This window comes from Chelonia mydas, chromosome 17 (assembly GCF_015237465.2).
Source record: "Chelonia mydas isolate rCheMyd1 chromosome 17, rCheMyd1.pri.v2, whole genome shotgun sequence".
Classification (NCBI taxonomy): domain Eukaryota; kingdom Metazoa; phylum Chordata; order Testudines; family Cheloniidae; genus Chelonia; species Chelonia mydas.
The window spans coordinates 9,217,893-9,244,019 of record NC_051257.2 but is presented as its reverse complement, the minus strand read 5'-3'; the positions used below and the strand labels follow the sequence as shown (position 1 = coordinate 9,244,019).

The following is a 26,127-nucleotide window of genomic DNA, read 5'->3' as shown; positions in this document are numbered from 1 at the left end:
TGGTGATTAATTTTTCAAGTCGACCAAAACCATACAATTTTAAAATGTAGCATCAAACAAAACATTGATCTGAAAAATTAAATGTCATTGCCACCTCCAACTTGGGGCAGGGAGGGGGGGAAGAGATTAAATACATTTTTAATGTTCAATATTTTCTCAATCTTGTAAATGCTTCTATAAAATAGCATAATTTATTGCTACTTTAGCCAGTAAAAGGAAGTGTGTTCTATGTACAGTGCCACACAAGTTTAAAAAAACAACAGCCCAGCACAAGCAGGATTAACATTAGAAAATATGCACATACCAAATTCTCATACAGGTGGGATTTAATTCTGAACTAAAGACACAGAAATAAATGTGTTTTTAACCAGCATTGGAACCTGATCTCACTAGCTTTCTAGAATAAATTTGGAAGAGTTGGTCGGGTGGGGGAAACAAGCACAGTTGCAGAAAGATGAGCAATTTTTCTGTACTGGGCGGTTACAGCATTGTGCCTTATTTTCCTTTGTACCCCCACTTGTCCCCTGCTGGCATTCAGGCACTGAGCAGGTACAATGACCTCTACTATCAAGTCAGGCTATGGTACAGCTGTTAAACAGTTATTCCGTATAGAATTATATTGCAGACTTTCATGTTAAGATACATGGGCAGGATAGTCATAATTTTCATGACATAAAAATTCTCTGGGCTTAAAGACATTCTTTGATGGCTAGATCAGTTGTTCCAGAGTTTAGATACCCAGACCAAATGCAACTTTTTTTCTTACTGTTTTTGTGTTAAAAGGAAGCTTATACATTTTAATATGATAAATGAAGGGTTAAGATACTGCAACTTTATTCAGTGATGACCAAAAACCTTTAAGCACTTGATAGTTTTTTTAGACATATTAACTGCCTGGCATTTTTCCTTTAGTTCTTAAGTTCTGTGGCATTTTGAGAGACTGGGTTTCCAGTTCACATCCTTTTTCAAGCCATGAAACATCTTTGAACATCTATGTTTTTCAGAATCTCAGAATGAGTTTACGGAATGTTCTTGTGGAATCCAGTTAAAAAACCAGAAAAAAACATTTTAAATATTTGATATTTTATAATTGAGATACTTAGCATCTGCTCTAAATCCAAAGTGTGTGTGTATAATTCGGAAACATATATGCGTTGATTGCATTCTTGTTTCCCTAATCTGTTGTCTTTTTTTTAAATATAAAGCTTCCATAAAGTGAATTTCAACAAAGTACTTCTTCCTACATTTTAATGTGGTCTGATACTTTTTTAACTGACTCTGGTAAACTGCACGCAAGGGACATGATTGGTCTGTGACCTTTGAAGAATTTACTGAGTACAGCTTGAAACAAAGTGTCTAGTGTTCAGAATAGGATTAATATCTGTTGAGTTACTGAGTTTTCTGTTATCTGTGCTGGACTAGTTGCAGCTCAAGTCTAACTTTTACTATTTATTGTAGAAGATCCTCTTTGGAAGTCACTTTTCTGAATAAAGTTGAAAGAAATTTTAGCTTTCACTGTTTTGGAATTCGTAACATTTCATTTTTGTTAAATCTATGATCCCAAAATTTTACTTGCATTAATCTATATATCTGATTTATGGAAAAGATGGGAGGAAACATTTATCTTGCCAACTGAGTACCTGACTTGAGTCAGTCAGAAAAGTTTAGACATACCAAAAGTTTAAATATCAATGACTTGTATACAACTAAAATGTCCTCTAAGTTATTAGGCAAGTTGGGTGAGGTAATATCTGGCAAGGTTTGTCCACACTGCAATTAACAACCCACGGCTGGTCTGTGCCAGCTGACACAGGCTGAGGTAAAGGGGCTGTTGAATTGAGGTGTAGATGTCCGTGCTTAGGCTGGAGCCTGGGCTCTGAGACCCTCCTGTCTTGCAGGGTCCTAGAGCCCATGCTTTAGCTCACGCCTGGACATCTAGAGCGCATATAACTGGCAACACTGCAACCGATTCCTTCTTCGTTAGGGAATTGTTGTACTTTAAAACTATCAACATTTCTCTAAGAGTTCTTTAAGCACTTGAGGGATGCTCACCTTTTGACTTGAGTGATCTTGTAGTATTTAGTTTTTAGTGAAGAGAGGTGGACTGACATTTCCCCAAATGAACATCTAAAGAATGGCCTTTCCAATCCAAAAGTTACAGAATTTGATTGCAATGGCATTATTTTAGTGACACTGCCGAAACTTTTGGACATGAGAACTGTCCTCCTATGCTTGTAATCATCCCTCATATTTTGGCGTCTCTTATCACCATATTTTTGAGAGTTCACCCGTTACTTCCTTTTATTATTATGTATTTCAGTAGCACCAAAGGACCCAATCAAGAATCAGTCTTTGTGCTAGGTGCTATGCAAAAGTGCATCTCTTTTTCCATTATCTTTCGTTATCCTAACAGTGAGGATTAAAGAGCCTTAACTTGTGACTATTAATACCAAACATTTCAGTGACTATCAATTATCTGTTAATATTAACTTAAATTTGATTTGAACATGCAGGGTAATGTGTTAAGGGTTGAGATTATTTATCCATTCATGAATACATGGGTATGTCTTTATGGGCAATTGCTTTTGTGTTTCTTTTTCCTCCGCTAGGTTTTACAGGTATAGATGAAGTCATAATATTTTATAGTGTTCCAATTTCACTTATTTAGCTGACTTTTACTATTTTATAAAATAAAGAGGTGCCCCTCAGCCACCTGGGTTCTCTTGCACCTATTAGACTGACCAAGGAAGATCTGTTTTGCAAGGTGGATTTTTTTGCCTTTTTAGGAAGTATTGGTACAGCTGTGCCGCTGAAAAGCCTCTGGTGTAGTCATGACTTAAGACTTTTGCTGATATACTTGGGCAATGTGAAGAAAATCTAGGTCTTATTTAAAATCTAGTAAAAGGTGGTAGTATACATTAGCGTGGAATGTGCCTGCAGCGGGTACTTTTTTTTCTCAATCTGACAATCAGGATTTCCTAATGGAACAGCTTTAAACCAGTAGCTAATATTGTGTTCCTAGTGTTGTGCAGTTAGTTAATGCCGTTATACTTCTATCATAGCACGGTACCAGCTCTATAGGGTCAGTTTTTCACAATGTAATCTGCTGTAGCATAGTGTGTAAAATGGATGGTTTTAAAAATAGCTTTCTTTGAAAGATGGAGGATGCAAAGGTAGGAACTGGTTTTGCAGTCTCTGTTTGAAGCCACGAGAGCATGTCTAGATGAAAAAAGTGAGAGCATTTTAAAATAAAGTTAAACATAACTTTAAATGTGACTTTGCACCTAATTAGACAAGGCAAATTGTGTTTAAAAAATGTTAGCTGGTCATGGTCACCCCTTGGCTCCTCAGAATGCAGTTGCATGTTTTAAATCCATCCCTGTCTGAGACAGGAAAATTCACTAAGTCACACTGAGGTTTATACTCAAAATAGGTTTTTTCTAAAATATGTTTGCTAGTACGTTAGTTAAAACATATTTAACACGTTTTATGACAGTCTTCTAGATTATGAAAACAATCTTAGCCTTAGGATATGTCTGAGATTTCCTTTCTTTGCTGAAACACTCAGTTCCTTTCTCATCATTTGTCATTACATAAAGATATGGAGCTTGGAAAGATTGGGTTGAAACACTTTTCAAGAAGTGTGTTAAGACTAAACACATCAGTGTGATTCGAGGAATTTTCCTGTCTCAGAAGGGGATAGATTTAATGTATACTAAAACGTGCTGAGGCGTTAGAAATTTATTGCTGTCGTGCAAGTGGCTATGATATTGCCTGATGCCTGGCTTTGTACTTTCACACAATGCTGCTGTGCTGCTTGTTGATGGATGTGGATCTGTCGGATAACTTTCTGGAACAGTTAGATGGAATTGCAGTGAATATTGGAATGCTTCTTAGACCTGAATGAGTTTGTCACCCAGGATAGATCTCTGAATTTCTCTTATCCTATTGTCATACTTTTTATCCTGACAGAAGTTTCAGTGGAGGCTTTGAAGTCCATGTTTAGCTGCATAAATACAAAAGACATACTTTTTTTGCGAAGATTTTTGTGAAAACAGGCCTACAGTTTCATTGCTTAGTCACTTGTAATAGGTTTCAGAGTAGCAGCCGTGTTAGTCTGTATTCGCAAAAAGAAAAGGAGTGCTTGTGGCACCTTAGAGACTAGCAAATTTATTTGAGCATAAGCTTTCATGAGCTACAGCTCACTTCATCAGATGCATCCGTTGAAGTGAGCTATAGCTCACGAAAGCTTATGCTCAAATAAATTTCTAGTCTCTGAGGTGCCACAAGTCCTCCTTTTCTTTTCACTTGTAATAATACTTCTGACACTGAATTTGGTTTGTTTGGAAATTGTCACAGAACAGATGTTTGGCTTTAGTTGAGAAATAAGCAGTAAAAACAGGTGAATCTGGATTTTGCTTCCTGCAAATGTTTCTAGCAGGAAAAGATGAAAAATATAATAAAATGTTACTGTAAGATTGTCTTTAATAGAATGTTTTACAACATAATCTATAAAGCCTCAAGGTATCTTTAACCTTCCTGTAAAACTGTAAATCTCTAACTTAATATACAAATGCTAAGTAATGCTACTTTTTTTTTTTTTTGCAGCTTCCCATAAAAGCTGGCCAGCAGAATACCCACACCAAAGTCAGCACAGAACATAATAAGGAATGTCTCATAAACATTTCCAAGTACAAGTTTTCCCTGGTCATAAGCGGTCTCACTAATATCTTAAAAAATGTTAACAATATGGTAAGTTTTCTAGGTTTGGTTTATTGGATGCTTTTGAAAATGGTTATGAATTTTTATTTACAGAAACTTTGTAGAATGTCTAGTCTGACTCAGATTGCTGCTTCGTTTTGTGCATTTAACTTACTGATTTTTTTATTTTATTTTTTTAACTTCAAATGCAGTAAAGTTTACCAACAAAATTGAAATGAGCATCCACATTGCATGTGAGGGTTATGGGAAACGTGGGCAACAAGGTCTAAAAGGAAGACTGTTAGTAATGCTGCATTGGATAACCCAGAAGGTGTCAGTCACTGAGGGAATGGACAGAGTGGAAAAGTGCATATGGCTAGGATGGGGTACAACTCAACACATGCCCTCTTAGACCTGGGTTTGTAAGCAATCCTTGGATATCTGCTCTCCAAACCAAGTGGAATATATTTTGTAAGTGGTGCACTTGATCACTGGGAAATGGGTTCTCTCTGTACAGCTGCATAATCATGCCATTTAACTAATGACACACTATTTTGCGGCCTTGGAGGAGAAGGAAGAGGGCATTTGGGCAGAAGTATCCAGTGAACATCATCCAGAGCGATGGGAGCTGTCCTAATCCTTTCTGCTAGAATGTGTCCTGCCAGGAAGAGCAATATTGGAAGAGGGGAAAAACGAACAAGTATTTAAAACAAACCTAGGGCATTAGATTCTTTTCAGGATCTGTTCAGACATTCTACATTAGTGCATGGTGCAGTCATTTGCAAGTTGCCATCTCAGAAATTACATTTAAAAACAAAGAAAAATCCAGGAGCCATACAAGATTATCAGCTGAGAACCATGAAGGAAAAGGCTTGAAAAAGGCTCTTTGGTCTAGTGGTAGTCCTACAGAGTTAATCTCCTGAGCACATGCCTTAGAGGCCAGTAAGGGATGCTTAGCTTGAGTGGAGTGTTCCCCTGACATTTCCTCCCTCTGACTGACACTTGATGTAGCTTGCAGTGTTTCTTGGGTGGATCAAGGACCTCCTTAACACTGAGTTCTTGAGGGCAGCAGGTTAAAGTCAAGGGACAGAAAAAGGTTCAAGAAGACCTTCCCACCAAATTTCAAAAAGACCCTTTCAAACTCAAATTTGTAACATTAAATGAACAGTCTCCCTCTACACTGTTTATTTGTGAAATGCAGCAAGGCAGAACATAGGAACACTTTCAGAAATATCCTAAAGCATTATTGAAACCTCACTTTCATAAAATTAACATTGACAACTAATTTGATAGGGTGCTATACACAAAGGGGGGTGGGGAGGAACACAGGAAAATTATTAAATAGGATCCTAAGTGTGTGTGCTAGGAAAAATAAAAATTACCATGGGGCAGGCAAGATGAGAAATTGTAGTTACTTTGAAAAAGTGGAGGGAGAAGAAATGAAGCACATTTCATGGGTGATCAACTTCCAAACCATCAGATCCATCATGACAGCACTCAGGGTGGGCTCCCTAAAGGGCCAATAGTATGTGAACATATGTCCTCACCAGAACAAGAGAATGAGTAGCCTATACTTACACTAATGGACATAAAAATTAATAGTGCCAACCCAAAAATAAATCAGCCAGTCTATAGAGATCAGTTGTAAGGAATCTTGATAAATAAGAGTGTAAGCTATACAAATAGAAACAAAAATTCTGTATTTTATCTGATGTATGTAGCTGAGGCCTGGCCTGACATGAGCAATTAATACTTGGAAGGAGGCTTCATTTCTTGGAAGATAAAATTAGGGAGGTAAACAGATTATAAGCTTGAAAAAGGCAGAATGTCTGAGCCATCTAAGATATGAGGAAGAACACCCAGGGAACCGTTTTCTAACAATGAACAAAGATGAACCTGGAATATTAAAGTGCAGGTTCTTTGTGAACAGCACATGGAGAGAACGTGCTGCACGGGGATTAGTTCCTGCAAAGTAACCAAACCAATCTAAAAACATGTGATTCAATGTATAGTAAATACAGTGTAATTTGTACATGTATATAAAGTGTGTAACTTTGGATGTGTGGCATGCCCTATACCCACCCCATTCACTTGAGTCTTATCAACTCAGCATAGCTTTGCTCTATGCCAAATAAAAGGACCCGAGTAGTGAAATCTAGAGTTCAATTGAGTGTTTTGGATTCCAGAGACCTGGACAAGGTGTTCTGGGTAAGCCAAGTGGGAAAGGTCTCTGAGGGAATACCAGCAATGTACCACTTTTCATGGAAAATGGCACAAAAATTATTAGTCTGACTTGGTACTTCCCAGTGAATTCCTCCATAAAGGGCAAAAATAGAAGAATGGGTCTTTTCATATCAATGTTCTGTACCCAATAGCAAGACTTAACTTTTTTCCTACGGTTGAGGAAGAGAGAATGGATGAGATGCTCCAACCAGCTATCAGTATTTTTCAAGCACTCCTTCAGAATGGAGACCAGACACACCAGTAGACTGTGTGCCATTAGTCTACTCCATCTTTAGAAAAGAGAGCTTCAAGAGGCCTCCTGCTCAGCTAAAGCCTACAGATATTTGAACTAATCTTTCAAGCAGTTTTAATTATCGCATCATTTTTAGAAGCTTCTTACTGTGTGTTCTATCAACACTCAGTGGAACTAAATAAATTTTTTGTCTAACCCTTCTCTGCTTTGTTTTGCTGTTCCAATCTGAATATTGATATACTTAGTCATTGGTGCTGGTAGTGAAATTGTATGCCATTTTAAATATGTGATAAACTCTTGCATCCTAGATTTAAAATGCAGCCTCCGCTTTGAAGATCCGGTAGTGTATTTGTGTTTCTTCCTGTGGTCTATGCTAAATTTTGCAGCAGTCAAACTAAGTTTATATCCATGGGTTTGTGGAAAACCTCAGTTCTGTTAAGTGTTGTGTTGGCAATAAAATACAGCTCAAAAGAAATCAGATACTTTAGACAAACAGTAATAGCTACTAAAATAGCTTCTAAAAGAAGTGTAACCATCATTCTTTTGAATGAATTTTGGGGTCATGAAAGTGAAGGACTTGCTAGGCTCTCCAGTTGGTCTGCTAGTGCATCTCCAATACCAATTGGCCGGCCTGTCCTGTCCCTTGTTATCTTTGTTGAATTTATGTCATTCACACCAAAACAGTTTACTCACTTCATCCTAGGAACTAGGAAGGAACCATCAATCTCATTTTCACTGGTCCTATTTCTAAATTTGAACCAGAACTCCAAAGGTGGAAAGGCTAGAGCATTAACCTAATGTGCTGCTTAATCCCCAGCAGATTTTCTGTATCACCTAAATGCTGTAATGGGCTACCAGTTAGATTTTTGCCCTGGAGCTAAATCTGTATCTTTTCTTATAGAGGATATTTGGAGAAGCTGCTGAAAAGAATTTATATCTCTCTCAGCTGATTATATTGGATACACTGGAAAAATGCCTTGCTGGGGTAAGTAGTCTAATTTATAATTGCTGAGTTTCTGAATCAGATGTAGAAAAGTGAACAGAAGTTCTATAAATGTGTGCCTGTGTATACTAGGTACGAATAAACTAACAATCACTTGATTTATTTCACATAGAATTAATGCTAATTTTAGAAAAACTTCTGTGAAGTAGTTAATGTAACTGATAAAATAACAATGTGTAGAATGTCCATCCTCTCCCTCCTCCCCCCCATTAACAATGATCAAAAACGCCTTGACTTGTTAACTAAGTGGACAAAGGAAGGTTTCAGATCTAATCTTTCCTCTACTTCACTTGCAAAGTTCTAATATTATATGTTTCTCTACAACAATTCATATAAAAAGAATAAACCATTGTGTGCATGGAAAACAAATTTAAGTAAAGTAATGGGTTTCAGTGTTAAGCTTTCATTGCATTTGTATAAACTGTGGGTGGATGGGGAGATTCTAAGTAGGGATACAAACGAAAGAATAAAAATGGTTTCATTTCACAATTTAATACAAAATTAAAGGATAATTTTACAATCATTTTAAAAGTGGAAAATAGTAAAAATTAAAATATAAATGCTTTAAACTATATTAAAATTAGTGAAGTTTATGGAAGTCCTAGCTAGTGTTTCTTAAATGAAGCAGAGATTTCTTGTTGACATAGTTCTGTTTCTGTTTTCTATAATTATATACCCAGACAGAATCCTTCGCTATTGCCATATTAAGATTACTTTTGCAGGTATTTCCTAGTTTACATTATTTAACCATATCCAAACTTCCAGTGGGAGTCCAATTCTGAAGTTTCCACACAAACTTTCCTATTCCATTCAGATCTTTGCTGAGAGGCAGTTTGCTTTTACCTTTGGGATGAAAACAGTTGTATAATTGCAAAGCCAAACTTCATCTTATGTAAAAACTCTGAGTCTCAGGTTTATTCCTAAAGATTTCTTTTAGCTTTGTTCCAGGAAGAATGTAATGAAATCATCAAAGATGTGTGCAATTCCTTACTACTGGTTGTAAAAGATATTTCTCTACAGTGTAATAAATACAATAGAGTTTGGTTTATCAAGGTAGAACATCTTTTAATATAGTAAAGATGCTGATGATCTAAGTAATCGTGCTATTTTAAATACGTAAGAAAAGAATGTAGGTATCTACATAAAGCAGACTAGATTTCAATTTTAAAAAAAAGTAAATTATACCAGTAACTTAGACTTGTCTAATTTCATAAATCCATATCTTCCTTTTTTAAAAGCCACAATTTATATTGATCAAAACCTCAGTGTGTTTCAGATACATAATGAAACCTCTAGCAGCTTAAAATTGTATGTCTTGTCAATTTAGATGAAAGCAAGTTGAGCCAGTATGTTTAGTAAGACTTGAGCCAAAGCTGTATACAAAGAGAGTTGTGTTCTGTGATATGGTCAGACATACTTCATGCTTACTATTGCTTCTTAATGTTTCACCAAGTTCTCATGGCAACAAGACTCAGGTCAACTAAGTAGGATTACTGCAACTTCTGAATTGCCCATAGTAATTTCATTGATAGGATTTTAAAAGTTTAAACGCTGACCTGACCGTCTGTTAAGATTCTTAGTAAAGTTGCTCTTCAAATTCTTTGTTAAATAGTTTGCTTATGCCTCATACTGTGCAAATTGGAAAAAGTAGAATTCTACAGGAAAGTGTAGCTTTTTTTGTTCTTGTCTGGAATCACACTGAGTCAATAAAGAAGCACCCTCTCCTTCATCATGTCTTTTAAATCCCTACTGGAGAAAAACAACGGTCAGAAAACCATTTGAGAGAATTAAGAGTCTGAGTTTACCGTAGGTTCTTCTAAGGCAAACAACTGACTCAAATGCTCTCAAACCAATACTTTGACAGGTTGGCAGGGTGTGTCCCTTAAGTCTTCAAACCTCTTGCTCGAAAAAAGTATTTTGATAGCCCATTCAGCGCTTGATGATATTGACCTACTAACGTTGTCTCACAGGTCAGGGATGGAAACATATTCAAAGATGTAAAATACTACTTTATGTGAAATTGTAGGAAATTACTGTTAGCAGCAGTGGGGGAGGGGTGGTCAGAGCTTTTTTGCGTTGAAGTCAATGAGAGTTTTGTCTGTGTAGAGAGTAAGTAGTAGAAGATCTTTTCCTGGGATAGTAGTAACTAGAAATACTATTTTTGCCTGTAAAGCTTTGATAGGGAATTTCAGGAAATAAGTGAAATGTTTACATTTTAGCAACCAAAGGACACGATGCGACTAGATGAGACGATGCTAGTCAAACAGTTGCTGCCAGAAATCTGCCATTTTATCCATACGTACCGTGAAGGAAACCAACATGCAGCTGAACTTCGCAATTCTGCCTCTGGGGTTCTCTTTTCTCTGAGTTGCAATAATTTTAATGCAGTCTTCAGCCGCATTTCCACCAGGTGAGTGCATGAATGGCAGAGCTTATCCAGTGTATCAGATGTCTTCTCAAACACTGTGAATGTTGTCTGGCTCTAATCAGTATAGATTAAAACAAAGGCTAAAATTCATGACAGACCTTTCTGATCTGAAAAATATTAACATGAAAATGCTGATGGGGTGTTTGTATCATAATAAGTTGTTTGTTTAAAATCTTTTCTGATGAAAATCCCTCTACATTTCAAAACTCTGCTTAAGCATCAGTTGATAAAATTAGTCAGATTCTGTCTCCAGTCTGTGTTTTTTACAGCATATTTTCTGGGTACTAAACTTACTTATTTTTTTAGACCGGCTTTTATATGAACAAAACCTGCTATAGAACAGAACTAATGATAAAACCAAGTTGAAATATAGGGTGGGTGCTTGCTAGTGAGAGATTTCTAAAGATTGACAGACACACTTAACTTATATCCATTAATGTGTCTGCTGTTTCATGGTAACTTCTAGTTCTCTGTAGCTCTGTTGGAGCCTTAAGGGTGTTGTCCTCCCCTAATTTTCCATACTTGAAGGCCCATATCTGTCCATTCGTGTGATTGAGAATGGGGCATGATTGCCTTAACGCTAAGAATATTACTCCTTATTGGCTTTGGAAGGAGCCTGCTTGTCCTCTCACGTGAGTTTTATATCAGTGTATCCCCACTGATTATAATGGAATTACTCCTGATTTACACCACTCTAAATGAGAGGTGAATCAGGGCCAAGGTATGCTATCCCCTCTTTACTTCCCACGTTGCATGCATCTCTTCGGTGCTAATGTCTTTGGCCAGCCCACCAAGCTTGCATGGGAAACTTTTATTAAGGAAATGCTTTTATGTCCTTTGAAAGTTGCTTGAAAAGGCTTAACTCTTATCAGAGTAGTGTGGTTATAACCAACAATGGATAATTGAGTGGATAATTTGTTGGCATTGAATCCGATGCTCCTTTATTAGGGTCGGGCAGCAGTGAGTATGCCAGTTTGAGTTGTTCTTAGTACACCAGTCTAATTAAAACTAGGGCTTGTGTAACTTATACAGTTAAAAGAGCTTTAAGAACATTAGAATGGAAGTGCATTCAAATTTTAAATATGAAACTTGTTAAACATCTAATTAGCTGAAATCTCAACTATTCTTTAAACTTTAAAGGGCTTTAATAATCTCTCTTTCAAGGACCTGGACTTAGTAGCTAGGATGGAGGATGTGGTTTTTGCTAAATAAATTGATTAGGTTTAGTTGCTTACAGGGTAGGAAATAATTCCATGCACTTCTGTTATAGGGAGTTACACTAGAACTTATTCTTGTAGATAGTTCTTTAATGTGTATTTGTTTATACATCTGCGGTATAGTTTTTCAGTATAGATCTTTTTTTCTCAAACTTAATTTTGAAATTCTAGGCTGTTTCAAGGCTGGAGTTGATTTTTGTTTCCACACAATTCTGTTTTTCATTGGTACAGAAGTGGTTAAACATTTGGCTGTTTGTTGCTAATATCCACAGAGGTCAGCCTGCCGACAGTTAGCATTGCTGATCTTTTGACCCATGCTTCCTGTTTAGGCATATTTCTAGGCTCTGTACAGCAGCTGGGGGATTTTTGGCATGTAAAGCACAGCATCAGGGACCTTCCCGTTCTCAGCGTGGGCTGTTAAGTTTTCCCTCCATTGATGAAATGAAGAGCTGCTTTTGTGTGTAGTGCTAGAAATCACATATCATGTCAAGTACACATCTGTAGCTTTGGAAGGAGTCAACACAATCTCATAGCTTGCAGGCGCATATGATTGTTATTAGTGGCTTGTGATCTGATATGGTGTTTAGTAAGTTACCCTCGAAAAAGGAGGGAAAAAATTTACCACAGTTCTTAAACTGATGTGATTAAAACTCACTGAGTTTCATTAGGGACAAAAAAAAAAAAAAAAAAGCGGCCCTTTGCCTGAGGGCTGACTGCAGTTCCCTTAAGAGACTGTGAATACTCCTGATTGTTGACCAGATGGTATAGCTCAAGTGCAAAGCAAGGCACCCATTCCCAGGGGCATGGCCCAAAGGCACCACCAGCATGAGCCAGAGAGGTCAATGCTCAGGTGAAATGTAATATAGATTACTTCCACAGCATTGTAAAGAAAAAGAGGATATAGGGTAAAAACTTGGTGTTAACATAAATATAAACTGATGGCATTTGTAGCTTACATCTTGAAATGTTGAGAAATTTTCCTCTGAAACTTTTCTATATGATGATAAAATGAAAATATTCTGTAAAATTAACTCTTAGTGGTCATCCAAAGTTTGTTTTTAATTCTTGGATCTGTCAAAGTTCTAACTGTAAGTCTCTGGAGGGGATGATGATGATCCTTTAATATTCAAATGTTTACTGTTTGTTTTCATTTCACCTGTATAATAGGAGGTGTTTTTCATAAGTATAAACATGTCAGCCATGGCTGACGTTCTCTGTTTTGAGAAGTTAATACCGTTTACTGTTTTGAGTTATTTACTTTACTTTGCATCTCTTTAGATTACAGGAACTGACTGTGTGTTCGGAAGATAATGCTGATGTTCATGATATTGAACTTTTACAGTATATTAGTGTGGACTGCATAAAACTGAAACGAATATTGCAAGGTAGGCTGTGAAACTGTATATCTTAGGGCTGATCATCAGACTAGTTTTGTGCTGCCATAACTATCTGTTTAGAAATCTATAGTTAGTGGTATGACCCCCTAGCATAGACACAGTTACGCTGGTATAACATATTCCTGTATATTAATTTAGAAACAGTATAATTTTACTTACTTCAAATTATACTTAGCATCTGGTTTTAAAATAACTAGTGCTTAGAACCCCTGAGCTGTCTTATTGGGTTGAATTATTATATACCTATTTTGTTAGAAATGAGTTTTTCTTTCAAATGTCAAAATTTTTTATTTTTGCAGAGACAGTATTTAAGTTTAAAGCCCTAAAGAAAGTAGCTCAACTGGCCGTTATAAACAGTCTTGAAAAGGCAAGTATGTTACCATTGATATATTCTAAGTGGAATTTTCTTGCTGTTCCTCAGTCACTGATTTGCAGTCTCATGCCCCTGTTTGAATTTAGGAACCGGAAAACACTAGTCTCTTTTGGACAGGTCACTTTTCACTGTAAACACACATGTATGAGAGTTTTGCTGTAAACCCACTGCATGCTGAGACTCTGAAGGACAAAAAAAGTCATCTCTTCCATTGAAAGTTTATTTCCTAAGCTGAGTTTATTTCCTAAACTGATTGTTGCATATGTGTAAAGACATGTTGAATTATCTGTAGGCATTTTGGAACTGGGTGGAAAACTATCCTGATGAATTCACAAAGCTTTACCAGACACCACAGACTGATATGGCGGGTAAGACATAAATCATTTTGATGTGTATCTCTTAAAATATGGATTTATCAGGCTAAGTCCATTGGTTGTGACTTTCACAAAGTTTTATGTCAGAGATCACCAACTTCACTGACATTTGGTACACTTCTTGCTTCTCAGGCAGCTCACATAAAAGAAGCATCTTTCTGTCATCTTTTGCCAGAGCAGCCTGGGATACACTCTTTATCTCCCTTCACTCAACAAATGGAAATGGAGAGGAAGGGGGTAATGGTGGGAACTGGCCTGGTTTATAGAGCTCTGTTTTGGTACACATAACAAGTAAACAAAACGCACAAACATAAACTATCTTACATACAAATAAAAGTAAATTTACAAATACACATTTTAGCCTCTGATTCAGGAAAGCATTCCTGTTCAGGAAGGGCACGTAAGCATATACTTAAGCTCTGCAGATCTGTAGCTATCTGCTTTATATCTGCGGACCATGTTTCAGATCGCAGATGAATGCGGATCCAAATTTTATATCTAGAGTCCTGCAAATCTGCGTATATCCACGGACCGTTTGCGGATCGGATGTGAATACAAATTTTGTATTGACACAAGGCTCTACATATGCTTTAGCCTTTTTAATTAGGGAAGGACATAAGCACATTTTAAAGTTATTTTATGAATCATTGTTTTAATGCTGTTTAAAGCCCAGTTCAGCCACAATTGCATGCCTAAGCATGGTTGTAAAACACAATTATTTTATTTTTGTAGAAGGAGCCATACTTTTCCTCTTATGTTCTATTCCCCCTTTATCTTCCTTTCAAAAGTGGTGCTAAACTTCTTTTGCTTCCCAGTACTCAAGACGCAGCCTTCCAGTTTCCATTTGTGTCATAACAGGACCTGTATCTGAACTCTGAAAACAGGCTGAAATGTCTGTTACTTGTACATGCATATTTAATGTCTGCAAACCAGAATTCTGGAAAGTTTTTCACAGTTTAAATCTTCAGCTACTATTTAGTGAGTTGGTTAGCTGGAAAAAGAATGAATATAATTGATTTTAAAAATTATGGAAAATAGTGAAAGCAAATTTTGGCATTTGTACACGTCAGTTACAGTATTTCATAGAATAATATTTTTGATCAATGTTTTTTCCCCCTTAGATGTTTGAAATCCCCTTTTTTATTTCCTATTTCTTTCTGCAGACAATTATACCTAGCTCTGACATAAGTCTTCATCCACAGATCATATGTATTTATGGAATACTCTATAGTAGTCATGTCTAGTGAATAAATTACGTTTGTGACAGTCTTGCTCATATTTCTTTTGTTCTTTATTGAACCAAAGTCCAAAGATTTTTCGTGCTTTTTCTTTTGAGTAATGTTCTTTGCAAACTAGGATTATGAGTTAAACATAACAGGATATTTAAACACTTTTCCCCTCAGTGTTTCTTCCGTAGTCATTTGGTTGTTTTATAATGTAGATTGTGCAGAGAAGTTGTTTGACTTGGTGGATGGCTTTGCCGAAAGCACGAAACGTAAAGCAGCAGTTTGGCCACTGCAAATCATTCTTCTTGTCCTGTGTCCAGAAATCATCCAAGATATAGCCAAGGATGTGGTGGAGGAAACCAAAATAAACAAGGTGAAGAAAGCTAAAATGTCGTAGTGAAAACAAGTCTGAATTCACTAGGGTTTGTGTCTTGGGATGTCCTATATTGTTTAAAAACTCTATACTCTCTGATATAAGCCTATTCTGCCTCTGTTTTTTTTTTTTTTTTTTTTAAAAACCCACATTAAACCCCCCTATTAAATCCTTACTTTTTCCTACTATTCAGGCTTCTTGGAGCTCTCACCTAGCCCTTTACTTTCCCTACCATCAGAGCTTTGTGTAATGGCATATATCCCGCTTGATGAGGGTTGTATAGCTACTCGTGACAATTCAATTCCTGGAACTAAAAAAAGGGTTTGTGCAGAACAAACTGCCACCTTAGCACTTACAGTCCCTGCTGGGCTTGAGTAAAGAACTCCTAGAGTTTTGAATCCTGCTATTCTTCCCCAAGTCCCTTAATCAAGTTTTACATTACTGCTAATCTGAACTGAACTTTGTGGGTGGTGGTTTTTTTTTTTTTTGGTTTGGTTGGTTTTTTTTGCCATGTGTGGAAATAAGAACATAACGGCCATGCTGGGTCAGACCAAAGGTCCATCTAGCCCAGTATCCTATCTTCGAGAAGTGACCAATGTGAGGTGCTACAGAGGGAATGAACAGAACAGGTAATCATCATATGATCCATTCCTTGTTGCCCATTCCTAGCTTCTGGCAAACAGAGGCTAGGGACACCATACCTGCCCATCCTGGCTAATAGCCATTGATGGACTTATCCTCCATCAATTTATCTAGTTCCTTTTTGAACCCTGTTATAGTCTTGGTCTTCACAACATCCTCTGGCAAGGCGTTCCACAGGTTGACTGTGCATTGTGTGGAAAAAATGCTTCCTTTTGTGTGTGTTAAACCTGCTGCCTATTAATTTCATTTGGTGACCCCTAGTTCTTGTGTTATGAGAAGGAGTAAATAACACTTCCTTATTTACTTTCTCCGCACCAGTCATGATTTTATAGACCTCTATCATATCCCCCCTTAGTCATCTCTTTTCCAAGCTGAAAAGTCCCAGTCTTATTAATCTCTCCTCATACGGCAGCCGTTCCATACCCTAATCATTTTTGTTGCTCTTTTCTGAACCTTTTCCAATTCCAGTATGTCTTTTTTGGGATAGGGTGACCACATCTGCATGCGGTATTCAAGATGTGGGCGTACCATGGATTTATATAGAGGCAGTATGATATTTTCTGTTTTATAATCTATCCCTTTCTTAATGATTCCCAACATTCTGTTCGCTTTTTTGACTGCCGCTGCACATCGAGTGGATGTTTTGAGAGAACTAGTCACAGTGACGCCAAGATCTTTCTTGAATGGTAACAGCTAATTTAGACCCCATCATTTTATATGTATAGTTTGGATTGTTTTCCAATTATTCCATTCCAATTCCATTATTTTGCATTTATCAACATTGAATTTCGTCTGCAATTTTGTTGCCCAATTGCCCAGTTTTGAAAGATCCTTTTGTAGCTCTTTGCAGTCTGCCTGGGACTTAACTATCTTGAGTAGTTTTGTATCATCTGCAAATATTTCCATCTCACTGTTTACCCCTTTTTCTAGATCATTTATGAATATGTTGAATAGGACTGGGTCCAGTACAGGCTCCTGGGGGACACCACTATTTACCTCTCTCCATTCTGAGAACTGACCGTTTATTCCTACCCTTTGTTTCCTATCTTTTAACCAGTTACCAGTCCATGAGAGGACCTTTCCTCTTATCCCATGACTGCTTACTTTGCTTAAGAGCCTTTGGTGAGGGACCTTGTCAAAGGCTTTCTGAAAATCTAAACACACTATATCCATTGGATCCCCCTTGTCCAAATCTTTGACCCCCGCAAAGAATTCTAGTAGATTTGTGAGGCATGATTTCCCTTTACAAAAGCCATATTGACCCCCGCCCCCCCCAAAAAACCCAAATTATTTTCGTCTGTGTGTGTGACAATTTTGTTCTTTACTGTTGTTTCAACCAGTTTGCTCAGTACTGAAGTCAGGCTTACAGGCCTGTAATTTCCGGGGTCACCTTTGGAGCCCTTTTTAAAAATTAGCATCACAATAGCTATCCTCCAGTGATTTGGTACAGAAGCTGATTTAAATGATAGGTTACAGACTATAGTTAGTAGTCCTGCAATTTGAGTTCCTTCAGAACTCTTGGGTGAATACCATCTGGTCCTGGTGACTTATTACTGTTTAGTTTATCAATTTGTTCCAAAACTTCTTTTAATGACACCTCAGTCTGGGACAGTTCCTCAGATTTGTCACCTAAAAAGAATGGCTCAGGTTTGGGAATCTCCCTCACATCCTCAACCTTGAAGACCGATGCAAAGAATTGATTTAGTTTCTCCACAATGGCCTTATCGTCCTGGAGTGCTCCTTTAGCATCTCTATCGTCCAGTGGCCCCACCGGTTGTTTAGCAGGCTGCCTGCTTCTGATGTACTTAATTTTTTTTGCTATTGTTGAGTCTTTGGCTTGCTGTTCTTCAAATTCTTTTTTGGCCTTCCTAATTATATTTTTACACTTCATTTGCCAGAGTTTATGCTCCTTTCTGTTTTCCTCACTAGGGTTTAACCTCCACTTTTCAAAGGATGCCTTTTTGCCTCTCACTGCTTCTCTTACTTTGTTGTTTAGCCATGGTGGCTCTTTTTTTGGTTCTCTTACTTTTTTTTTTTTTTTAAATTTGGGGTATACATTTCAGTTGAGCCTCTATTATGGTGTCTTTAAAAAGTTTCCATGCAGCTTGCGGGGATTTTGCTTTTGGTGCTGTACCTTTTAATTTCCGTTTAACTAACCTCCTCATCTTTGTGTAGTTCCCCTTTCTGAAATTAAATGCTATAGTGTTGGGCCGCTGTGGTGTTTTCCCCACCACAGGGAGTTAAATTTAATTATATTATGGTCACTGTTACCAAGCGGTCCAGCTATATGCACCTCTTGGACCTGATCCCGTGCTCCAATTACGACTAAATCAAGAATTGCCTCTCCTCTTGTGGGATCCAGGACTAGCTGCTCCAAGAAACAGTCATTTAAGGTGTTAAGAAACTTTATCTCTGCATCCTGTCCTGAGGTGATGTGTATCCAGTCAATATGGGGATAGTTGAAATCCCCCCACTTATTACTGAGTTTTTTACTTTAATAGCCTCTCTCATCTCCCTGAGCATGTCACAGTCACTATCGCCATCCTGGTCAGGTGGTCTGTAATATATCCCTACTGCTATATTCTTCTAATTCGAGCGTGGAATTACTATCCGTAGAGATTCTATGGTACAGTTTGGTTCATTTAAGATTTTTACTTCATTTGATTCTACACTTTCTTTCACATATAGTGCCACTCCCCCACCAACACGACCTTCTTCTGTCCTTCTGATATATTTTGTACCCGAAAAGTTTGGTGTGCAAATGAAGTTCTGTAACACAGAATTTGACTTGGCTACAACTAAAAATAAGCAATCCTTGGAGCATCCAAGTTGGCCACTGCCAAGCTGAATATATCATGGTATCTTCACACAAATGTGAATGGTCCAAAGTGAGTGTGTAAAGAATAAAATATACTTTTCTAAACTGATACACCAGTATTTCCATTTTTTTTTTTTTTTGGTATTTAAAAATGTAAAAGCTCTGTCCACAGCTCCTAAAACATTGGTTATAACTATTTCTTTTCTTTTCTTTTTTGGTTTTTATGTTTGAATTCTGCAGAAACTGTTTCTGGACAACCTCAGGAAAGCACTTGCAAGCCATAGTGGGAGCAGACAGCTGACTGAAAGTGCTGCTATTGCTTGTGTTAAACTGTGCAAAGCATCCACCTACATCAACTGGGAAGATAATTCTGTCATTTTCCTTCTCGTGCAGTCCATGGTTGATGATCTTAAGGTAAAGAGGAAGAGAGAGGAGCCTGGAAATCATTTTGTCATTTTCTAGATCTGATGAGAAAATTGATTCGTTTGTCTTTTACTAATGAGCCCAATGTCTTGGAGTATCTTTGGTGGCATTTTTGTAAGCAAGCTGTGCATGTTCTAGTATTTTGTAAATACACCAGTATTGCAGCTCTAGGATTCTTCATTCACTCCTTACTTTCCTTCTCTCAAATCCCGCATTGTCTCTTGACTTCCTACCTTTTGTTTCTGCTGAATGCCTTTTGGCTTAAATAGCACTAAGGAATTTTATATTCTCTTCATGCAACATTTACCCACTTACATCCCATATGTAATGCCCAAACTACTTCTTGCTTTTCCAAATACATCTTTAGCTCTGGGTATTGCAACATGTAATCAACCAAGCTTCTGAGATTATATGGGTGAATTAAAAAGCAAGGGATAGGTTCTGAATTTTCTTTTTTGTCTCTATTAAATCTATAAAAGTTGACTTTTTTAAAGATTAAATATTTAAGAGGTTTCAGAAATAACGAATGTTAGCAGATTTTTAAAATTGTAACGTTTAGAGTGACCTACTCTCTGATTTTTTTAACAAATTAGTGATATATTACAAGCAGACTGGAATAACATTTTTATCTGAATTTTTATGTAGACCTTGCTGTTTAATCCAAGTAAACCTTTCTCAAGAGGCAATCAGAATGCAGATGTAGACCTTATGATAGACTGCTTAGTTTCCTGCTTTCGCATAAACCCTCAGAAGAACCCATACCTTAAGGTGAGGCCATGATTTTATGGGCAAGTAGTGTCTCCTGATGCGATTTATGACTTGTCAGATATCAAGGGTGTGCTAGTGGCAGCCGGAAATTCATAAATAATTTCAAACTTATTAATATTTGTCAGAAATTCTTTGTGTTGAGTATTTTGTATCAGTCTGTCTGCTGTTCTGATGCTGCTTGTATTGAAATTTTTTAAATTTACTAAAAGGGCTTTGGCGCTTTGTTCAGTCTGATCTTGAGAGATGTTAAAGAATAACAGTTTTCCTAAATGGCTTTTATATTAATGTTTTCCTTCTAGATTTGCTTGGCACAGAATTCCCCATCAACGTTTCATTATGTGCTGGTTAACTCACTCCAGCGAATAATCACAAATGTAAGTTTTAAAAGTATTTAGTTAGCCTAGAGGTGGTTGATTTTATTTAGGAATTGAAATATTCATTTGAATAGACTATTGGCAGTAGACTAAATCTTGCGCACTGTGTTCATTCTACTAGTTCTAGCACAATCATCAAGATTTGCCCATTTATGGACAGTGGATTTAGGTCTCTTCGACCTTGGGCTCACTGAGTTACAGGTCTGCATCTCAGTACAAATTTAATGTGCTGAAATGTGAGGATGGAAAAAGCATGTTTATTGTATCGTTTTTAACATAAAGTGCTATTTTCCTGTTGCATAACAAGCTTCCTCATTATCCACTTATCAGGTTTCAAAATAGGCCGAGATTCTAATCACCATAGTTGCATGGCAGCAGTTCCTTCACTGCTTCAACCCCTCTTGCTCTTTCCAGTGTATTGACATTGATCATTTAAGGGAGGAGGACCTCAGACTCATTATTTGTATTATGGGAGGCAGTACTGCCTAGTGGATGGAGCAGTGGACTGGGACTCGACAGATCTGGGTTCCATTCCCAGCTCAGCTACTGGGTGACCTGGGGCAAGTCAAGTCACTTCACTTCTCTGTGCTTTAGTTTTCTCATCCATAAAATGGTAATAATGATGTGTACCTCCTTTGTAAAATGCTACGTACGTGCTAGGTGGTATTGGTGGTGTTATGCCAGTCATGGAAAAGGAGTCCTAGTCATGGAAAAGGGCCCCATTAGGGCAAGCGCTGTACACTCATACAAAGTAGGTGGTCCCTGCCCAAAAGAGTTTATAATCCAAGTATAAAATGAGAGACAACAGGTAAATGCAATGAACAGATGGGCGAGGCTTACGCCTATTATCTCCATTTGGTGTGGGGTAAAAAGACAGGACACTCATTTATTTTAAAAAAATAAATATTCCTAGAACAGAGATTAGACCCATAATCCAGAGAGATTTAAAAATATTTAAAGCACATTGCACTGTGTGACTTGGAGCATCACAGGTTTTTGCTAAAGCAGTAGCCTGCCCCAAACCCTGTGGGCTCTCCCTAGGGCTGCTCTTGTGGTAGTTGTGCACTAGCTGTGGGACGAGCTTTGAACAGAAAGCTCCTGTAACTAGTGGCTTTCACTGAAACGTGAAATTTGATTTTCGTTTTAAAACATTTATAAAATTAACTTTTGGCCTTTAAATGGTTCTTTTCTATAATAATTTCTGCTTAATTTTTGTTGTCTAATAGAATGTACAGTTCATACATGGACTTTGCACTGCTCTCAGGCTGAGTTTGAGCCTTTTTTGGTCTTTAATGCTAAAGCACAACTCTCCGTGCCCACTTGTCTTCGATAAAAGTGACTGCGTGTTTCCTAATACTGCAAGTATGGAAGTAGTTTTTGATGAAGCACAAAACCATTAGGGAAAAGGGTCTTAATTTAACCCCTTCTGGCAAAAGAAAACAGAAAACTTGGAGTAGAAAAAAAAACTGATTCCAAGCTAATGAAATCTTTGTTGTGAAAATTATTTGCCCTTTGAATAGTAATGCATAACCCATTTCGAATATTCATGTCTTAAACTGGACTTTAAGTAGCAACTTCTTTAATTTGGCTTGCTTTTGTAATCTGCTACTAACTTCTCCAATGTCAGTCTGACACTGATCTTGAAGTACTTACTGACTGAAAAAACCAATTATGGCAGCAAGTAGTCTGTTTTGGGTTTTTGTTTTAAATAGATTGTGATTTGTATGACCTGCTACTTTTTAAGTACCAGTGTATTTTCTTCCTAGTCTGAAGTGGACTGGTGGCCCAAGATTGATGCTGTGTACTGTCACGCCGTGGAACTCCGCAGCATGTTCAGTGAAACACTTCAGAAAGCTGTGCAGGGTTGTGGGGCCCATCCAGCAATTCGTATGACACCGGTAAGCCTTGGGGCTGTGATGTAACAATTACTGTCCATTGCATTTTCTGTCTCCATTCCATTCCTGCTGTTTTATTCATCAATGTTAGTCTGGAAGATAGAGTAAAAATGTAGCAATCCCTAAAGCAACAGAGAGCCTTACATGCTCTGTAAACCTTGCAGTATTCTGTATATTCACAAAGTATTCCTACTAAGTTAATAAGTGATCTTGTTTCTTAGCTTTTATGCTGCTCTCAGACCGACAAGATAGAAATAATCTACTTTCTGTAATACAGTCTGACTGTTCTTTTAAGGTGTCTTGCTATATCCAGGCCTATTTAGTGAAGGTAATACTTGACCTTTTTTTTTTTTTTTTTCATAATCAGAATAATTCTACCCTCTGCTGCATACAGCAGAATAAATTTCAGTATCTGCTGCATTTCTACATTGATGATGAGCAGGAGTTTTTGATTTGAAATGCTTTTTGTTTGTTTTACTTTGTCTTAAGCATGTTGGCTGTTTGGTCTTAGTGACAGCACAGAAATTGTAAAGATTTGCAAGCATTATGAAATGAAAACTGCTTTGATCATCTTTATAAAAATCTTCAGTAAATCATGGATTAGTCTGTAGTATGCTATCCAAATGTCTTTTGAGTAGTTCTGCTCATTTTGAACTTTCAGTTTAGGACTTTCTATATTGTGTGAAGTTAACTTGTTTGTTTTTTGAAAAGATATAGTTTTCAGTGTCCCAGATATTTACTGTAGCAGAAGGCCTAAGCTATACATGCAGCTGAAATATTCCTAATAATTCAGTATTTTGTTTAAAAGAAAATGATTGGGCAGGTTTAGTTGAACGTTGTAGAATTGTTTAACTCAGTTTTTATATCTGTACATTCATCTGTTGAGAATATAGCAAGGGTATTGTACTTGGCAACTCTGAGATTGATTGGTGGTGCTTTGTCTTCTGCTTCTTATTTTCTGTTCTTATTGGCTGCTGTCGCTCACATGATCAGATGCCAACCAGTCACTGTTTTGCATGGCAGTGGGCCTCTGTTGCTGTAAGTATGACCCATTGTAACTACCGCAGAAAAGCCTTCAATTTCTTTGACTTTTCTGTGTATAGTTACCATTGTAGTCACATCACTTCATTTCAGATGGAATATGTAGCATGTCTTCACTTATAGGTTGTATGAAGTAAATAAATCATTTCACAGATCAGATAAACCATACAGCTTCCTTTCTGCCATGCTTTTCTTTTCAGAGTTCCCTTAATTGTGACAAACTGATCATATACAGTAGCAGTTTTCTCTGGCAGTACAGTTGTCACTTTTTGTCAGATGCTTTGAGTATGAGATTTTATTGTGCATCTTTAAGAGTGAAATCGAATTTTTTTTAGCAAAATAGTTTGGGATTATAAAGTCTCAAATTTGTAATTACACAAAGCCATACTTGAAAAGAATTCAAGAACAGGCTTGTAATCTTTGAGACTACTTTTTTGTTCCAGGGTATAAATCTGTAGATCAAAAAGTTAAAATAAAAAGCTTGCAACTTCAGTGTTACTGCTTGAAAGGTATCTTCCCAGGGATGAATTTATTTAAGTTTTTAAAGAATACTGTGTTCACTGCTATTGTTGAGTCCCTCATGCATATAAAACTCAATAAAATAAATTGTAAAACTTGAAATACTATCATTTTAAATATTCCTATTTTCACAGACTTAAAAAGTAAGCAAAATTAGATGCTAATTAAAGATTATACAGTTTGGACAAAAAATAGCATTGTGGTAGCACCTAGGAACCCTGGCATTTCATTGTGCTAGGCTCTATACAAGCACAGAACAAAAAGGTCTCTGTCCCAAACAATTTATAGTTTAGTCAAAATATTGTTTATAATGAGATTGAAAAAACACGGCCAATATGCAATGGGAGCCATTCATATGCTTAAAATTACGCATATTTGTAAGTTTTGCAAGATGAGGGCATACATTTGTAAATTAGACTAACTTTTAAGCTCTCATAATTAGCAACATCCAGATATTTGTCAGATGTGGAGGGTAATTCCCCCTTTGATCAAGGTCACTGAACAAGGATTAACATATTTCTTAGTTGTACTGAAGAAACTCCTTTGCAGATATCAAATAACTCCTGAGAGCTTCCTCTGTCCAGTAGTGTAACTTTACATAGTTAACTGTAATTCTCTGTGTGTCCATTTGTGTGAAGGTGCATAGGCCATATCTCGGGACAGATTGTCACACTTACTTATAAAGGTGGTAGACTCTCACCTCGTTCAGATTTTTTTCATATCTGAATTGCATAACGGTTTCCCTGGTGAGCTAGGATGAACAGAGGCATTAGAATCTCCTCCCATGCAGATGAGGAAATTGAATATTGTATGAGTAGTATTTCACCATTCCTCTTCAAATGAAGCTAACTTCCTCTGACTTTAGCCTGTGTTAGAGTACTGTACGGGCATTTCTATACTACAGTGTTAAGTCAATCTATGATCACGCTACTCTCCTTCTGTCTACTTTCCTTCTGTCTCCTCCTCACCAGAGCGCTTCCACCAACTGAAGGGGGCAGTGTGGGCGACTGGGAGCTAAGGCTCTCAGCTGTGCGCAGTTCCCAGCCAGGAGCCCAGCTGCTCCTAGGGCTTCTCACCTCCAGTGGGGAGATATGTACCCGGAGCCCAGTCAGCGGCCATGCTCCTGGCAGGGAAGTGAGAGCACGGGCAGCAGCTGGGCTCCCAGTGGAGAGCCTCAGTGCAGCCAGGCTCCCAGCAGGGAGTGTAGAGCCAAAACCCAGGGGGCACAGCAGAGATCTGGGAGCCCGGGTGGCAGCCCAAGTTGGGAGCCTGACTGGCAGCCCAGCTTGGAGCAGAGACTTGGCAGCAGCCCGGTTGGGGAGCCTGGAGCCAGGCTTCCTTGTCAATTTAATGGCTCCAGCTCCGGGAGAGCCGTGAAATTGATAAGACACTCAACAGCTGATGTAAGGAATACACTGTCTACACAGACACTGCGTTGCCCTAACTACTTCGACATAAGCCTCTCATGGAGGTAGAGTTATGTCAGTGTAGTAGGGCTCTTGCATCATTGGGACAAGGCTGTAGTGTGTACACTGACATAATTAGGTCAACGTAAGCTGCCATATGTTGACCTAACTGTGTAGTGTAGACCGGGCCTCTGTATTTTACTAATGATTCAGCACCATCTGAAAACTGCAAGACACATTTTTCAGAGATCCATTGCATTAAAATAGAGTAACACAGCTGCTGCTGCTTAAAATGTGAGAAGAGTGAGTTCTTGCCTTAAAGTAAAAACAAAAGGAGTACTTGTGGCACCTTAGAGACTAACCAATTTATTTGAGCATAAGCTTTCGTGAGCTCACGAAAGCTTATGCTCAAATAAATTGGTTAGTCTCTAAGGTGCCACAAGTACTCCTTTTCTTTTTACGAATACAGACTAACACGGCTGTTACTCTGAAACCTGCCTTAAAGTATTGTCATTTACATTAATACCGAAAAACAGCATGTTAACATTACTGTGATTTAAACTAATTCTGTTTTAAAAATCTAAACTTATTAAAAAAAAAAAAACCCCAAGATGTTGAAGTTAAATTAAAACCATCGATTGCTGTGCCAGCATAAGTATTTTGATTTTTGTTG

General features: G+C 37.5%; 1 protein-coding gene across 4 annotated transcripts in view; it reads left to right on the top strand.

Annotated features, from left to right (window-relative positions):
- NF1 (neurofibromin 1) overlaps positions 1-26,127 on the top strand; it is a 168,051-nt gene that overhangs the window by 11,848 nt on the left and 130,076 nt on the right. For all 4 annotated transcript variants that reach the window (XM_037880588.2, XM_037880586.2, XM_037880587.2 and 1 more), the window contains exons 2-12: positions 4,609-4,752; positions 8,079-8,162; positions 10,400-10,590; positions 13,104-13,210; positions 13,522-13,589; positions 13,888-13,963; positions 15,411-15,568; positions 19,269-19,442; positions 20,097-20,219; positions 20,519-20,593; positions 22,360-22,491. In XM_037880588.2, coding sequence (XP_037736516.1) covers positions 4,609-4,752; positions 8,079-8,162; positions 10,400-10,590; positions 13,104-13,210; positions 13,522-13,589; positions 13,888-13,963; positions 15,411-15,568; positions 19,269-19,442; positions 20,097-20,219; positions 20,519-20,593; positions 22,360-22,491 — 1,332 coding nt within the window. The remainder of the gene's footprint in view (positions 1-4,608; positions 4,753-8,078; positions 8,163-10,399; positions 10,591-13,103; positions 13,211-13,521; positions 13,590-13,887; positions 13,964-15,410; positions 15,569-19,268; positions 19,443-20,096; positions 20,220-20,518; positions 20,594-22,359; positions 22,492-26,127) is intronic.